Source organism: Balaenoptera ricei, chromosome 3 (assembly GCF_028023285.1).
Source record: "Balaenoptera ricei isolate mBalRic1 chromosome 3, mBalRic1.hap2, whole genome shotgun sequence".
Classification (NCBI taxonomy): Eukaryota; Metazoa; Chordata; class Mammalia; order Artiodactyla; family Balaenopteridae; genus Balaenoptera; species Balaenoptera ricei.
In genome coordinates this window covers 151,385,640-151,403,656 of record NC_082641.1, presented here as the reverse complement: position 1 = coordinate 151,403,656, position 18,017 = coordinate 151,385,640, and the positions used below count along the sequence as shown (strand labels likewise).

Genomic DNA, 18,017 nt, shown 5'->3' with positions numbered 1-18,017 from the left:
AACCTGTTGCTTGTCTTCTCCTTGGAGACGGTGAGGATGCTACAGACTAAAAGCATATAGGGATGGAGTCAAGGGGTGGTGTGCTTGTAATTAGGCTGTCTGGGGCTGAAGGGGTGACAAGGCTTCTGGAGAAGACACCACCCAGAGCTCTGGCCCCAGCACCCAGTCAAAACTCCTCTCCAAGACTGAGTTAGAAACTGAAAAAGCAAATTGTTCTCTTATGTTCTCCGCCCAACTACTCCCCAAGGAGTTGCCGCTTCGGAGCTGTAAACAATGAGCTATTTTTTCCTCGCCTTAGAAAATCTGAGTGTCCCTTTTCTATACCATCTGAGGGAGTTCTGTTTAGGTGCAGGCTTTGTACATTCAAAACCAGCTGACGTCACAGCCCCGTAAAGTGAACAACTTCTAGTCACGCTACCGTCTGGGCTCCGGATTGCACATTCCTTAGTGTTAAATAACCTCCTAGAGCCAGGATCCCTGGATAAATACCTACACGTTCTCTCTAGGTCATTCTCACACACTCGCCCTCTCTGGACTGTCTCCCTCCCTCCCCTCCCCCTCTCTCACACACACTCAACCCAACCCCAGCAAAAGGCATTGCACAGAGGACGCCATTTCTCAGCTGAGAGGTCACCGGGGGACAGGGCAGTCTGCCAGGCAGTTCCTGAGCTTGCTCTTAGGACGGCCTTTTGGGGGCAAAGCACTTTCGAGCCAGAAGCAACCCTCGCTTGGACTGAGACCCCCGGGGGCCTCGTGTCCACGACTGTCACGCCTTGCCCACCACTGGAGAGCGGCAGGCAAGGCAGCTGCTGCCCTTGGACTCCCCGGCAGCCATGGTGCTCGCCCGGCCCGGGGTGGGGGTGGGCTTCAGAAAGGTGACCTTGCTCTGGTCAAGGCCGTCGGCGGGCCAGGCTACGGCCTGTAGATCTTAATGACGTCCTTGATGGGCCGCCGGCAGATGGGGCAGCAGGCCCGGGCCTGCCTCTTGAGCCGCAGGCCGCAGCCGTGGCACAGGCACATGTGTCCACACGTGTAGATGACTGTGTCCACTTCGCCATCGAAGCACACCGCGCACTCGCTGTTCTTGCTGCCCGCCAGCTCCGGTGGGGAGAACACGGGGGACACTGGTGGGCTCAGTGGGGAGCTGGGGGCCGTCACTGCAGAAAGGGAGAACAGGCAGACCTTAATCCGTGGTTCTCAGGTGGGCTCTGCTGGGGCAATCCCAAGAAGGCAGGGCTTCTATGGCAGAGTCCGTGGGGGGACAACTTTGGGAGACACCAGTTTTGGTTATTCTCCTGGGTTTTGCCCCCTTTCCTATGCTCCTACCCCTAAGCATCAAGCACCATTATCACCCTCTGGGATGCCATATCCAGATGTTTCTCCTCCCTACAGCTGAAGAAGGAAAGGATGCGGGGGAAAGGCGGCCACCTTATTTAGCCCCAGGAAGGGCTGGTACAGCCACCAGGGAGAGCCCCTGTCTCCCTGCACCCTCCACTCCCCCATCCCTGAAGGTGTGCCCTTCCTTACCCAGGGATGATTCAGATGCCGAGGAGGACTGGTTGACACTGAAGGCCATATCGGAATCGCTATCGTCCTGGGAGCCGCTGAGGGATCCTGATGGGGATGTGGTCGCAGGGCTGGACTGCAGGGTGCCTGAGACCAAAGAGACTCCATCAGGGGCAGTGGGAGGTGGGCTCTGCTCTGCTAGTCCCTGGCTCTCCACTGCTTTGCACCTTCACTTCCTCATGTATCTAATGGGAGGACAAGAACTGCCTCACAGGGTTCTGCTAAGAACTGATGGAATCGTACAAGTGTGATAGACATTTGGTCTTTGCCACCTAGCCTCCATTCTTGTTTATTTCAGAAACAGCACTGGAATTTTGTTTGAGGCACTACTTCACCCTCACACACACGATCCAGGCCAGGCCAATAAGAACTTCCACCCTTGGTCTCAGTGGTGGTTCAAGCAAGGCCTGCAAGGCCAAATTCTGTGACTGTCACTAGAACTACTAGGAAAGAAGGCACCCATTCCATTGGGAGATGAGCCTGGTGCTGTAGGGCCTGCCTGAGAGTCAAGCCAACACAGAGCAAAGTACAGCTTTCAGATGGAATCCTGATGACATCCTTTCAACACCTAGATCCAGTTGTTCCTGAATCCATCCAATATACTCCCAGACTTCTGAGGCATGTGTGTACCCCCCAAATTCCCTTTTTGCTTAGGGCACTGTGAGTGGGGTTTCGTTACTTGCAACTACAAGACTCCCAACTAGTGTTCAACATGGATGGGTCTTCTTCCCTGAACTCACTGTTGCTTCAGATAATGATGGGTTATCTCTGATGTGAAGAGACAGGCCCCTTCCTTTACCCTACTTGAGGATGGATGGACAGATTACAGAACCAGGGCTGCTGTCAGACGGGGATCAGGAGGGCAAGTCCCTGGCCTCCAAAAGCAGTCACTTCCTTTCTACCTTCTCCTGCCTTCTCTTCCTGACCACTCAAAGGCTCATCCTGGTTCTTCTGGAGGTGCTGGGGAGGGGGAGAGAATGACTCTAGGCTTAGTTCTTGCAAAGCCCCAGTGGGAACTTGGGCAACTCATCTCAGGCTGAAATGATGACTATTGTCTGATGGTCCCTTAAAAAAAAAACAACAAACCCAAACCAACCAAATTACAACCACCACTACCCTGTTCCTCCTCTGTCCTCAGTCAAACAGCAACAGTCACTGTCGTTACTATTGCTACTTATTAAACATGCTGCATGTGGCAGACACCTGCTTAAAAACATTATATGCACCTTTTCATTTCATCCTCACAATAACCCCACGATGCAGGTCATCACTCCCTTTCTACACTGAAGGAAACTGAGGCTCAGGGATTCTCTGATTTGCCCAGCATCTTCATGGCTGACCAGCCACGTGACTGGGACATTTATTTAATCTCCCTGTGCTTCAATTTTCAGGAGGATAAAACTGAATGAGGTGACATATGAAATGTTCATCGTTTCTGTTATCGTTCGGACTTTACTTCTTGAAACACGAAAATGGAGCTGTGCTCTCTGGGAACCTTCCCTGATCACCAGCCCCGCTCCACCAAGTTGGCGAGAAGAGAAGCCCCTCTGCTGTAGCGAACACCACACCGCGCAAATCTCCATTTGGGTGTCTGTGAGGACGTGAGGGCGCTCCACGGTCTGTGTCCTCTCCTCTGCCGTGCCCCATCCCACGAGCTCAGGGCCTGGCCCACAGCTGGAGGAGGGTGCTGCGTGTCTATTTGTGGCAGAATGAAGGCAAGAAGCAATCTCAAAACGGGATGGTTCAAGCCTGCGTTCCACTTTCTGTGGACGGTGTTATTCTCATTTTCCTCTTTTAAATGTAGTTGTATTTTCTTTTTCTCCTACACTTAATACACATTACATGTGTAAAAAATATTTATAATAAATCATAATAATGGAAATAAAAATTGCACCGACAATTTACCTGCCAGGCCCTGACACCAGCGGGTACTTGGGTTGGTGTGGACAAAGTGTGGTCCAGGGAGCTGCGACAAAGGCATCCCCGGGGCACTGGTTAGAAACGCATCTTCTCAGGACCCACCCCCACTGAATGGGAAACTCTAGGTGGAGGCCAGGTGGTTCTGATGCGCGTTCAAGTTTGGGGGACCACCGGCTGGGCTTCAGCAGCGGCTCCGGCTACCTATCCAGTGGCGCCAGGATTCCCGGGGCGAGCCCCGCATACGCGCGGTCGGGGGACTCACCGAGGAGGCGCAGCTGGCCTGCGGCGCCGCCGCTCACGGCGAAGAAAGCCCAGAGCGCCTGCGTGGTGTCCACGCACAGCAGGCGGTCGCGCGGGCGCCCGTTGACGCCCAGGAGCACGTCGCCGCCGGGCCGCAGAGTGAAGCTGAGCGCGTCGCCCCCGCTCGGCACGGGCCCGGCGCGCGCCACCACCCAGTACTCTTTGCGGTCGAGCAGCGCGTAGGGGTCGGTGGGCAGCTCGGCGGCGCGGAGCCCGCCCGGGTCGCATGACGTGATGCCGAAGGCCAGCGCGCTGGGCGCCGCCAGCCCCGGGCGGCCCACCTCCACGAAGAGGCTCTCACCGGGCCGCAGCGGGCGCTCGGAGAAGACAAGCGTGCGACCGCCGTCGGGCCGCGGCGCGCAGGCCACCTTGCGGTCGAGCGACAGGCTCACGTCGGGCCCGCGCGTCGCGTGGAAGCGCAGGTCGGCTTCTAGCAGCGCCGGTGACGACGAGGGCCGCGGGCGCTCGCGGGGCCCGCACGGGATGGCTGCGGCCGCGTGGTCGGCGAGCGGCGGGCCCGGGGCGCGGCCCAGCGCCAGGTGGCCCAGCTTGGCCACCACCTGGTTGTTTTCGAGCTCGTTGTTGTCGAAGTTAGCCGCGTCGTGGCTGCTGGGCGGCAGGCAGGCGCTGAAGCGGGCCTGGCCGAGGCGCGCGGGCGTCAGCGTGTCGGCGAACCCGCTCTCTGCGCGGGGAGGGCAGAAGAAGGGCAGTGAGGGCGCAGCCGGCCAGGAGCCCCCGCCTTGCCCTCCCCGCGCCCCCACCCCCACCTGGGCCCTCCCTTTCTTTTTCTGATTCCTTCGTGACGTTATTTAAGATCCCCAGGTGCACAGAATTGGATCAAGCATCGTCCCGAGAGCACTTGACTATTCTTATCTTTGGGACGGGCAGATGAGGCCCTTCCTCCCTTTTTCCTCCCTCCTTCTCTTACTCCCATCCCTCCATCCTTTCCTCTCCCTCTTTTCTGTCTTCTCGTCTTCCTTTTTTTTCTTTCCCCCTTCTTCCTTCCTCCCGCCCCCCTCAGAGGTTTTCATACTTTTGAAGATTTTTTTTTTCTTTTAATTGGTGTGTTCGTTTCTGCTTCATAACAAAGTGAATCAGCTACACATACACATATTTAAAGGGCATTTAAAAATCATTATTGTCTGCTTCCCCAACTAGAACATAAGCTCCAAGGGAAAGAGCAAACCCTTGGGTTTGTGGCCTTAATGTGTGCCAGGTTATTATTTTAAGCTCCTTTTCACAGGTTCTCATTTAGTCCTCATACAACCTGTGAGGTGTGTTATCACCTGTTATCACCCACCATTTGGTAAAGAAGGGAGCTGAGGCACAAAGGGGCTAGGGACACGACCAAGGTTGCACGGCAACTAAGTGGCAAAGTCAGGACTCGAACCCGGGGCTGTCTGGTTCCATGCTGCCTCTGAAAGAAGGCGGGGCATGGGCCTGTCCTCCTCACTGCTGTGTCTGCAGCAGGGAGCACCGTACCTGGGTGCTACTCCACCTTTGAATGTGTAAGGTTTCTGCAAGAAATGGCCTCATTGTATAGGACAGGAAACTAAGGGGGCATTTTTTAAAAGTCACAGTCATGAAAATATTTTTGAATAATTTTTAGTAACGTGAAAAAATGCTCTTGATCTATATTAAGTAAAAAAGCAAATAAAAATAGTGTTTGTCATCCAGGTAATACAGGCCTTCATACTTTGGTATCAACAGATTACTTGTGGACCGTCCCTAACTAGAATGTGAGTCCCTGGAGGGCAGTGTCTGTGACACAGTCTGTTCACCACCAAGTTTCAGGGCTTAGCAGAGTGCTTGGCAGATAGCCTTCATTATTATGTAGTTTACTGGATGAATAAATGAATGAGGTCTCTAGCAGAGACTGACTGCTTCTCTGAATAACAAAGATATCAGGGAAAGAAAGTATTTTGAAGTTGTTTTTGTGATCAAAATATTCTTGTTAACCAGAGCAAGTAAAGGAAGCAAGAAAAAGTGTTACTCAGACTTTTTAAACCAAACCACTCTAGCTAAGATGTTGTTACCATTCTGTAATTTATATCATGGGGGAAAAATATTTCTTCCTCTTCAGTTTTCCAAATATAAAATTAAATCATAAAAACAAACATGGTTTTGCAAAAAAAATGCCCTAACCCCTGGTGAGAGGCTCATATGTTACTCCCCCCACCCCCCCAGGTCCATACAGGGCAGAGTTTGCAAACTGGCCATCCAAGTTCTGATGCTGGCTTACAGACTTGTCTGGTTGGCCTACTAGTGTTTGGGTTTTTTTTCCTTTTTTTTAACTTTTTATTTAAAAATAACCAAACATATACAAATAGTATAATGAATGCTGTTTACCCAGATTCAACAATTAACATTCATGGCCAATCTTGTTTCACTGACGCCCCCATCAGTTCTCCCTCCTATATTATTTTGAAGCAAATCCTAGACATGCCATTTTATCTCAAAAAATTCCAGTATGTCTCTCTAAAATTTAAAGACTTCTTGTCATACTGTGTGTGAGAATATGCTTTTTTCCCAGTTTGTTTGAATGAAGATCCAAATAAAGCCCACTCATTGTCATTGGCCTCTTTTAAGCTATGGTTGCCTCTTCTTTTTTCCCCTTCCATTGGTTTGTTGAATAAATCACCCCTTGGTCTTTCAAAATATTTTTTGAACTTGTGGCCAGTACTTAAGAGTCAGGAGATTCACTTTACACTGGATTTATAGCCTCTCTTGGAAAATCAGGTCTAGTGACACAGGACCTGAATTCTTGCCTGTCATCAATGGGTTACAGCTTGCCCTTTTGCTGAGGTTGTTTGCTTTCCTTCCCCATGGCCCTGAGCTGGCCCCTTCACCCATCTCAACTGCTTGCTTGGGCTCTGTGGACATTTGAGTTTGTCTTGCATTAGAGGATGCTTCCCCACAACCTGAGGGAAGAAGTAGGATTTCGGTTTGGTCCTTTTAAAAAGTATATATGTGTGCATGTGTCTGTATCTGTCTATAATACTATATGTGCATAGGAAATCAAGTTCTAGAAAGACATACAACAAAATGTTAATGGTCATTATCTCTCAGGTAGGTGAGGTTATGAGGGATTTTCTTCAGATTTTTCTGTATTTTCCAACTTTTCTACAGTAAACATACACACTGCAAAGTTTTATCATCAAAACCCCCAATATTTTGAAAAATCAAGTTTTCAATTAATATTTAACAATGGGGGGAAAATGCCCGTGATATAATATTAAATGAACAACAGAGGATACAAAACCGAATATACGATTTGATTCTAATTATGTGGGAAATGTATGCATGGGATACAGATGAAAGATATAGGAAGGAAATACATAGAAATTCGAGGGTGGTTATCTCTGGGTGGAAATTTGCTTCTTTATGGTTTTCAGATTTTCTCATTTTTCGCTAATGAACATGCATTGATTTTGTAATCAGAAAAAAAACATGAATAAAAGTAGACTAAAACAAGCACTTTTTTTGAAAAGGCATTTTAGACAAGTGGATGTTTCTGGGAGCCTCTTGGCATAATGCATTTTCCCAGGGCTCGCTGCCTTACTACAGTCATCCTGTGAGGCCAAGCCTGAAGGCACTGGCCGTGGCTTGCCCTGGGCCTCTGCTCTTGCCAACACACTCTGCTTCTGTCCCCCACCCCCAAAGCTCTTCCTCCTGGCCCCTAACAGCTCCACATAAGAGCCTGTCCTTCAGTATAGCATCCTAATTGAGAGCATGGCTTGGAGATGGGTACTTAGGTTCGAGTCTTGGCTTCAGCCCTTCTTGGCTATGTGACTTTAGGTAAGTCACTTTACCTCTTGAAGTCTCAGCTTCCTCCGCTTAAATATCGTATATTAACGCATATATGTGGAACCTAGAAAAATGGTACACATGAACTGGTTTGCAGGGCAGAAATTGAGACACAGATGTAGAGAACAAACATATGGACACCAAGGGGAAGTGGTGGAGGCGGTGGTGGTGGTGGTGGGATGAACTGGGAGATTGGGATTGACATGTATACACTGATGTGTATAAAATGGATAACTAATAAGAACCTGCTGTATAAAAAAATAAAATGCAAAAATTTTTTTAAAAATGGAATAATGATGATACCTGCCCCCCCCCACTCCCACCCATGTTGTTATAGAGACTAAATTAGATGCTTTTATAAAGAGTCTGGCACAGGGGTCCCAACCCCTGGGCCACGGACGCGCTATCAGTCCCCATGGCCTGTTAGGAACCAGGCAGCACAGCAGGAGGTGAGCAGCGGGCAAGCCAGCGAAGCTTCATCTGTATGTATAGCCGCTCCTCATCGCTCACATCGCTGATCTGACAGGAGCTCCGCCTCCTGTCAAATCAGCGGCAGCATTAGATTCTCATAGGAGCGTGAACCCTACCGTGAACTGCGCATGCAAGGGATCTAGGTTGTGCGCTCCTTATTGAGAACCTAATGTCTGAAGATCTGAGGTAGAGCCGAGGCAGTGATGTTAGCGCTGGGGAGCGGCTGCAAATACACATTATCATGAGCAGAGAAGTTTGACTGCACAGAGACCATAATCAATCAATGCACTTGAATCATCCGGAAACCATCCCCCCACCACCCAGTCCATGGAAAAACTGTCTTCCACGAAACCAGTCCCTGGTGCCAAAAAGGTTGGGGACCAATGGTCTAGCACAGAGCATGGTACAAAGTGCTCAAAACATGGTAATTATCATTATTCCTTAAACATCTATTAACAAAATGTGTAGAGCACTTGCCATGTGCCAAGCACTGTGCTGGGCACTGGCTGAAGAGGAGAACAAGCAGGCATGGCCTCTGGGTCCATGGAGCTCTCACTCCAGTGGGCGAGGCAGATTTTAATGAAGCAACTGACAGGAAACTAACTCTTCTTCCAAACCGTGATGAGTGCCACCAAGAGCTGCCATCTCACGATGCTCTGAAAGACGGGCACATTCCAGTGGGGAACTCAGACTCTGAGAGGCAAGGTGAGTTACTCCAAGTCACACAGCTAGGAAGTGATAGAACTGGGATTCTCTGTGTGTGTCAAAGGGGGACTTGGTCAGAAGTGGGGCCTGAGAGTGGGTCAGAACAGCCCAGTCTCTGATCACGGAGCTATGACACGAAGGCTGAGGGAGTGGTGGCTGGGAGGTGGAGTGTAAGCATTTCAGGCAGAGGGAACAGCATGTGTGAAGCCTCTGAGGCGGTGAAAGCTTGGTATGTTTTTGAGGCTGGTGTTACAGAGTATGTGACAGCACTTAACGTGGGACCTGGCACACAGTAGCCCCTTGGAGAAGCTTGGGTCTCCTTCCTTTATATAAGGAGCTCTGTCCCTATCAGGCATTGTCCCTGAGTGAGACAGGCCCAAGATAGCAGAGTGCTGACCTAGGCCTGACACTTCAGAATCCACCTCTCAAAGCTTCTCTATGGAGAATCAGCCAGCTGGCTACAGGCAGAAATCCAGCCACATCAAGAGGCCATCAAGGAAGCTTATCAAAACTTCCTGGCTCTAACCTGTGACTCGTCTCCAAATCCACTCCCTGGACCTGATGAAAGTATACACAACCATTTACTTGAGCACCTACCAGAAGCAACTCCATGCATTCATTACCCTTATCAATCCTTACCACTATCCCATGCGGCTCTGCAAAATGGGCACATTTCACAGTGGGAAAACACCGAGGCTTTGAGAGATGAAGTGAGTTATTCAAAGTCACACAGCCAGTGGTGACAGAAATGGGATTCCATCTCAGGCTATGCAACTCCAAGGCTGGGCTCCTTATGACAAGCAACGCTGCCTCCAAAATTCAGCTGTCCTTGTTTAGCTCTTACAGCTGCCCAGCATGGGGACTCAGCCTCAGGCCAAGTGGAGTTGTGGTCCCCAGGGACCTAATATCTCTGAGAGGAAGGGTCCAACAAGTGCCCCCCCCACCCACCCATGATCATCCACCAAGCACCATCACGCAGCAGCAGTCCGAGGCCAGGCGCGCGGAGGCTGGAATGGCTGGGATGGGCGCCCTGACCTCCCACTCTCCCTGGGCCACCTCCAGGGCCTGCCTCTGGCCTGGGATGGAGCTCAGTTCTTCCCTTTCTTTCTCTTCCCTGGCTCTCTCAGGTCAACTGTGTCTGGGCCTGGAAGTAAAGCAGAATTTATGCCCCAAGAGAAACCATCTGTGTGTGAAGATGAAGATGAAGACTGGACGAACTGGAGACAGAGGGGACCATCCATCAGTCACTTCAGTGTCTCAGAAGGACTGCTTTGGGCCGTGTCCTGGAGGCAGAAGTGACAGGACACGCTGACAGAATGATTGCCGGGGGAGGAAAAGAGGAGTCCAGCATGACCCCGGAGGTTTTGGCTGAGGCACCACGTGGGTGGTGCCATCCACGGACAACAGGGATGGCTGTGTGAACGTGTTCCATGTGGGAAGCCTCTCGGACACCAGAAGGAGGTGTGAGTAGGCGGAGGGAACTCTGGAGTTCAGGGGAGGTGTCAGGGCTGGGAATATGGATTTGGGAGCCAACAGCTTAGAGATGGGACTCAAGGCCCAGCGACAGGCTCCTATCATCTGGAGAAAGAGGGTAGATGAGAGAAATGGCCTTGCCTCATTTGTTTGTTAAATTCTACAGTTGTTTAGGCACTTTTCTACATGCATGTTGTATTATATGATTTAAAGGTAAGAAGGAGGGCTTCCCTGGTGGCACAGTGGCTAAGAATCCGCCTGCCAATGCAGGGAACACGGGTTCGAGCCCTGGTCCGGGAGGATCCCACATGCCCCGGAGCAACTAAGCCCGTGCGCCACAACTACTGAGCCTGCGCTCTAGAGCCCGTGAGCCACAACTACTGAGCTCACATGCCACAACTACTGAAGCCCACGCGCCTGGAGCCCGTGCTCTGCAACAAGAGAAGCCACAACAATGGGAGGCCTGCGCACCACAACGAAGAGTAGCCCCCGCTCGCAACAGCTAGAGAAAGCCCACGCGCAGCAACGAAGACCCAACACAGGCAAATATAAAAACACATAAATAAATAAATTTATTAAAAAAAAATAAAAGTAAGAAGGAAAGAGAATGAAGAGGGCCTAGGATAGAATCCTGGGGCTCTCAGCATATGGAGACAGGCAGGGGAGAAGCCAGCAAGCGGGCCAAGGAGGAGAGGCTCAGGAGGTGGGAGGAAAAGCAGGAGCTTTGGAGGCCCGGAGCCACGAGCAGGTCAGAGAGGCGGGGAGAGGTGTCCTGTGGCAGCAGGGAGAGGCCTGGTGAGAGGATGGAGACGACAGCTCTGGATTTGGCAGCACGAGGCTGAAGGGTGAGCTTGCAGGCTGAAGTCCAGCGAAGCGGTGCGGACGGCTCTATTGCAGCCAGGTTTTAGCACATTAGGGAGGAGTTGGATAAAACTGGAGTGAGAAAGGTTTCTGATGGTCCACGAGCACTGGCCACCCCGTGTATTACTGCCACAGCTGGGAACAACTTTCTTCAACGCACCTGGTGGTGCCCTAAGCCAGGAGAAGATGAAGTTGAAGGGCTAAAACTCTCACTGGCCGAGATACTGGGGCATCAAGGTGAGTCCCGCCAGACTGGGTCACTGATGACTACATGGGTAACTAGTAGCGACCAAATGTTGAACCTCCTCAGTATCCATATACTCCTGCACGTGTTACAAAGCCTAAGGAACATAAGCAGTTGTTTTTGAACTTCAAGAGAAAGCCTTGTTTGCAGAACCTAAAAAGTACAAGCTGGTAGCTGTCCCATTGTTTGAATTGATGATTCACCAGGCTACGGACCCACCATTTCTTGTCTCCCTCAGCTTCTGAGCAGGTTCTATTTTACCTACAACTGCAATCCTGTGCCAGGGCAGAGGTAGAAGAAGCTGTCTCTGGGAGCACAGCTATATGCAGTATAGAATAAACATGGTAGAAAATGTGCTTTGGGTATATCTCTTCCCCAGTCCTTAAATTGCCAACTGTACTTTCTGTTGTTTGAATAGTAAATAATATGAAGAACCAGAGGGTGGTGTAAACAAATGTGATGATGTTTCATTTCCTTTGGGGCCTACTCATACTTTTTTGTATAATGTTAAAGAGAATTGATTTCTTTCTATTTGTGTTTTCTTTTTAATTTCATATTAAACATTTTTTTTAATCAGAAAAAAATTTCACGGTGGCACAGTGGTTAAGAATCCACCTGCCAGTGCAGGGGACATGGGTTCGAGCCCTGGTCTGGGAAGATCCCACATGCCGCAGAGCAACTAAGCCCGTGTGCCACAACTACTGAGCCTGTGCTCTAGAGCCCGTGAGCCACAACTACTGAGCCCATGTGCCACAACTACTGAAGCCCACGTGCCTAGAGCCTGTGCTCTGCCACAAGAGAAGCCACCCAATGAGAAGCCCACGCACCGCAACAAAGAGTAGCCCCCGCTCGCCGCAACTAGAGAAAGCTGGTGCGCAGCAACGAAGACCCAACGCAGCCAAAAATAAATAAATAAAATAAATAAATAAATAAATGTATATATATATTAAAAAAATTTTCACTGGGATGAGCTGAAGAAGGAAATGGGAGGGGGTGGTATAGACAACACCTTTGAGAAAGTTTCTCTCTGAAGGAGAGCAGAGAAATGGTAGTAGCCTGTGGAAGAGATTGTCAAGGGCAGTTTCTTTTAAAGATGGGAGCTACCAGAACCCTTTTGTGTGCTCATGGGGATGATTCTGTGGAGAGGGAAAGAGAGGCTAGAGAGAGGGACAAATGACAGGAGAATGTCCCTGAACAGGCAGAGGGGACAGGAGCAGAGCTCCTTCTACCATGGCCACAAGAGGGCAGGCAGAAAGGCAGGGGTGTTGGGGATGGAGAAGAGAAGGTGAGGATGTTGGGCACCTAGCCCGGGCTTTTCCAGATGCCTCCCTGCTGCCAACCAGAGAAGACTGGACCAGGGCAGACAGACCTCGGCTGGTCCCTGGCCAGTGCTGTTTGTGACCTCAGCTTCCTTCTGCAATTTGGGGAGCTTCACACCTGCCTCACAGGCCCATGGGGAGGACTAATGGCAGGGCTGTGGAAGGAATAACCACGTGCCGGGTGCCACGCCCGGCACAGAGTGGGCCTTTAGGGGCCCCTCGTAGGACGTGGCCACAGAGTGGAGCTCTCACTCCTGACTGGGAAAGGATAAGCCTTCGGGGTACCCTACCAGGCAAATGCCTTACTGTGGGGCTGGGAGCTGGGCACTGATCTGGGCTGTTTGTAAAGAAAACATTAACTGCAAAAGCCGATTACCCTCTGCTGCTCCCCACTGGGGCTCCGGATGAAGCCAGCTGAAGCCGCTCCTCCCTGCCTGATGTGGTGCTCACAGGTCCCACGCCAAGGCACCTCTCGGGTCCTGGACCAAAGCCCCTTGCCCACCACAGCCACTGATCAGCTGGGTGACCTCAGGCAAATCCCTGCCCCTCTCTGGGCCTCTGTTTCCTTATCTGCAGCATGGAGAGGTGCACTCAGACCTGCAGGCTCTGATTTCAATCTACAACTTCAAGTCTTTATCAAACAGTTTGTTCATAATACTAGTGAACAAATACTGAACCACCAACTGTTAGGTGACCTTGGCCAAGTTATCCATCCATGCCGGGCCTGCCGATGGGGATGATACTATTTCCTATCTCACAGGGTTCTTGTGAGGACTAGAAGACATCACCCAGGTAAAGCCCTCAGCGTGGTGCCTGGCACAGAGTAGGTCCAATAAATTAACGAAAGGGCTCAAGTCTTTCAAGGGGGGTTAATGACTCCCTTATGAGGCCTTTGGAGAGCCACTGTTGCTGGCTATCTGGCACCCAGTCCCCGCTTCTTCTGGTCTCAGCACCCAACTATTCTTTTGAGGGAACTCCCCCTGCCCCATTTCCACTCATTGCCTTGAGGAGGGAGTCTTAACTTGGCCAGTCACTCTATCCCATCCCTCTGGCCATGGAGATCAACGAGGTTAGATCTTGAGATTTTAGCTAGACCCTGTGGGAAAGCAGCTCTCCTGCTAGATTTGTTAAGTTCGTGGGACATGGGACTGGAGCTGCTGGTGGCCTTGCCCCCAACCCAAAGGGAGAGCCTGATTGAGGATGACACCAACAAAGACTACAGCTGAGCAAGAAATAAAGGCAGACCAATATTCTGCGTGCTATTTCTTGGGCCTCTGCATCACGCCAGTCTAACAGGGAGCTGTTCCCTGGAATTTTCAGTCACAGGAGACATTAATTCCACCCCACCCCCCCTTTTTTTTTTTTTTGCTTGAGTGAGATTGAACTGGTTTCTGTCACTTGCAACCGAAGGTTTCTGACAGCATAGCCTGCAATGCCATGGCCTTGGGCTGGCGTTCCATGTTCAGTCTGACCAGCCTTCTACCGCTTGGCAGAGGAAGGATAATGAGGCCATGACACTGACCACTCCTGAGCTGCCTGGAAGTGGGACAGGGCTGCCTCAGGACAGCATGGGGCCTGCATTCCAGAGCTCTGGAAAAGGGCTTCCTTGGAGAAAAAGGAGCCGGGAGAGGTGTGCATGACCTGGCTGAGCCTTCCTCTACTGGGTCCAAGAACTACTAAAATCAGCAGAAAGTAACTTGTCTTTGGCCCAGAGGAGCATCCAGAGAAATCAAGGCTCTCAGGATGGACCACTCCAGGCCCCAGTAAGCCCATCCTGGTTGATGCCCCTGAGAACAGTAAACTAGCAGCCACAGGGCAGCCCTGTGGGAGAATGTATCCAGCAATGCAGTTTGCATGGGGGCAACCCAGGTGTCCATCAAAGCGGGAGGCCATTAGAGAACAAGGAAGCAGAGAGACAGATACAGATAAATCTTAAAATGGGGCAAGTGAACAAAGAAAAATAGAATAAGGTCCTTAGCACAATACCATCTACCTATGCATACAAAACAGCTCTACATATTTTTAAAAGATACACACGCCCAAGGGCTGCCAAACATCAGACAGACTGATGCTTATCTGGGCAGGGGAAGGCGTGAATGGGAGTGGGGATTGGAGATGAAGCAGAAAAGTCAAAACAAGAGAAGGGGCTTGTGTGATGATACCATGCCCTGAACTGAGAGGTCTGAAGAGCTCAGCTTGGTACCAGGCAGGGCGGAGGGACAGGCACCCATGCAAAGAGGACCACTGTGATCACAATCCTGGCTGCACCCTGGGATCACCCGAGGAGCCTTTAAGAAATCTGAATGCCTGGGAGCCAACCCCGCCCCCCCCCCCCACCTCCCTGAGGTTCTGATCTAATTGGTCTGGGTATAACCTGGGAAGTGGGGTTTTCAGAGCCCCCCAGGTGACCTCAATGTGCAGCCAAGGCTGAGAACCACTGAACTAAAGCGTTCTAATCCTGGCTCTGCCACTCACAAGCAAGTCACTTCCCTTCTCCAAGCCCTGGATTCTTTATCTAAAAGGGGCTAAGTTGCCCTATCTTGAGGAAAGACTGAATGTCACAAGAGGGGGCACCTCAGGGTCTGGCCACAGAGAAGCAGCGCTCTCTGCTGCAGCTGGACCCCCCTGCAGGAGGAATGCTGGGCTGAAAGCACAATTTCATCAGGTGAGAGAAATAGGCAAGGCCTATGAATCTCTTTTTGTTTCTGAGACTTAATTTTGGCTCAAGTTCCAGGGCAAATACAGTGCACCCCTGTCCCACCAGATGGGGAGGACACTTCCCAGATGAGGGTTGCCAGATAAAATATAGGATGCCATGTTACATTTGAATTTCAGATAAACAACAAATTCTTCTCTACCCAATATTCTGTAATAACTTATATGGGAAAAGAATCTGAAAAAGAATGGATATATGTATAAATGAATCACTTTGCCTTACACCTGAACCTAACACAACATTGTAAATCAACTATACTCCAATATAAAATAAAAATTAAAAAAAGAAAACAAATTCTTTTATAACTATGTCACAAATATTGCATGGGGTATACTTGTACTTAAGAAATTATTCATCATTTTTCTGAAATTCAAGTGTAACTGGGCATCCTAAACTTGACAACCTTACCCAGATGCTGCTTTAGCTTGGTGTTGAGGGTCTATCCAGTGTGGTCTGAGAGAGGTGAGGGAGGGATAAGGGGTCTCTATTCTGGAGTTTCACAGCTGAGACTCTCTAAGGGTACTATGTTACCCCCTTGTTCCTAGTGAGGAAAAGGAGGCCAGAGGAATTTGCATGACACTAACATCAGTTGCCTTTTATTTATCCACTTGGTACTGTGGACACCACCCTCAGAAGCCCAGTTCTTCCAGGAACTGGGAGGGAGGGACCCCCTTTATGGTGGGATTTCTGTGGTTCTCATGTTGTGCCAGCAACAGCAGAGTATCTATTACCCAGGCTCAAACCGTACAAAATCATGACTGTTTCGCTTTCTTCTTATTTGTATTATAACTTTTTTTTTCTGATTATAAATCATTGTTGATAACTTGGGGGGAAAAAAGAAAAAAAACACCCATAACCCCTTTACCCCGATGCAACCAATGTCAATCTCCTCTTTCCCTGGGAAGGAAACATTTATTGAGCCTTGATCACATGTCAGTAACCTCTCCATTATCTCATATAACCTTTAGAAAGAAAAATAACTTTATTGCCCTTTCTGATTATAAAAGGTTTTTTACATATATATTAAAAAAGATAACTCATAGAGGTATGAAGAAAGAAGTGAAATTCACCTATGATCCCATCACCGAGAGATAGCATTCCTTCTAATCTCATTTCCCCATCTGTATGTAATTGTGAACATCGTCCCGTGGCACCTGTGCTAGGTGCTCCCTGTCAACCAGCTCATTGCAGGCACTACGGGCAGATAAAGAAACTGAGGTTCATGCCTGCCACCTGACACTGATGTTCCAGTGGGCCCTATCCTTCCCTCCAAGGGGCGTGGGATGCTGGAGGGGCTCAATAAAGGCTTGTTAAGTGAACAAATGAACAAGGGCAAGAGTCCGTGACTCCTCACAGGCTTGTTCAGTCTCATTAAGTCATCAGAGGCTGCTTCCAATTTGTATTTTTTAAAAATCCTAATCCACTTGCACTGATTATGGAGTGGCTGTGATTTCTCGGCTGTGACCCTGAGACATGGGCTATCTGAGGGAGCAGGTGAATGAGGCCTGATTGTTTTCCTGCTCTATAGGAATAAAGAGCTCCAAAAAAGAGTGACAGGAGATCCAGAGGAGGTTTTAGAAACCTACATTTCCTGGAGGTGAAATACCAAAATCTTCCATGGAGAAGAGTGTGGGGGGCAACACAGTTAAAATGCCCAAGTAAGGCCCCGGCTTGGAGGGTGGGTAGCTCTTCATAATTTGGTCTTCCTAAGCCTGGATTTCAGGCATGTGCTTCAGCCCCCATGCAAACGGGCAGAGATTCTTACTTCTTAGCTGTTATTTCTTGAGCGCCTTCTATGTGCCAGGTGCTGTGCTGAATCCCTTTAATACACCATCTCATGTTCCCCTGCCCAACAATCCCACGAGGTGGGTGCTATCACGAACTCACTTTACAGATGAAGAAACTGAGGCACAGAGAGGGTTCGGTCACCTGGCCAAGGCCACATAGCTGGCAAGTGGGGAGCCAGGTGTGGAGTAGAGATCCGTGTGACTCCCAATCCTCTGCTCCTAACTGCTCAGAAATTCTGCTGCCTTTCTTCCCCTGGAGAGTTGGGGAGCCTGAACGCATGCATCTCCCCTCCCTGCCCAATGGTGGTGTGGGTGGTGGTAGGCAAGGAGCCCGGGGCCAGAGTTTTCCCTCAAGATGCAGGGTTGAAAGACCAGAAACAGCCCAAACATTCAGATATACAAACTGTGGTGCATCCGTATCACAGAATACGACTGGACAATAAAAAAGGAACAAACTTCTGATACACCATCAACATGGATGAATCTCAAAGACCTCGTGCAGAGATTAAGAAGCCAGACACAAATGCATATACTGTATGATTCCATTCATGTAAAGTTCAAGAAGAGGCACGATGATCTATAGTGAAAAATCGGAAGAGTGGCTGCCCCGGGAGAGAGGGGGTGCTGCCTCAGAAGGGGCAGGCAGGAACTTTTCTTGGCTTATGGACAGGTGTATAAATCTGTCAAAACTCCAACTTTAGATCTGTGCGTTCACTGCAGGTAAATGACATATAGGGCTGTGTGCCCTGAGAAGCCTACTCTCCTTTTGCTCCCCCAGAAATGGAGGCTGGGTTGGCTCAGGTGCAACCTGTGACTTCAAGAGCTAAGGTCGCAAACAGAAAGCAGGT

The 18,017-nt window shown here is 50.0% G+C and overlaps 1 protein-coding gene and 1 pseudogene across 1 annotated transcript in view; one reads left to right on the top strand and one right to left on the bottom strand.

The window, feature by feature from the left end:
• Positions 1 to 543: 543 nt before the first annotated feature.
• NEURL1B (neuralized E3 ubiquitin protein ligase 1B) overlaps positions 544 to 18,017 on the bottom strand; it is a 36,169-nt gene continuing 18,695 nt past the window's right edge. The window contains exons 3-5 of the mRNA XM_059917681.1: positions 3,749 to 4,468; positions 1,528 to 1,653; positions 544 to 1,157 (exon numbers count right to left, since the gene is read on the bottom strand). Of these exons, the coding sequence (XP_059773664.1) occupies positions 913 to 1,157; positions 1,528 to 1,653; positions 3,749 to 4,468 (1,091 nt within the window). The 3' untranslated portion in view covers positions 544 to 912. The remainder of the gene's footprint in view (positions 1,158 to 1,527; positions 1,654 to 3,748; positions 4,469 to 18,017) is intronic.
• Positions 10,286 to 11,642, top strand: LOC132362074 (cleavage and polyadenylation specificity factor subunit 5-like; annotated as a pseudogene).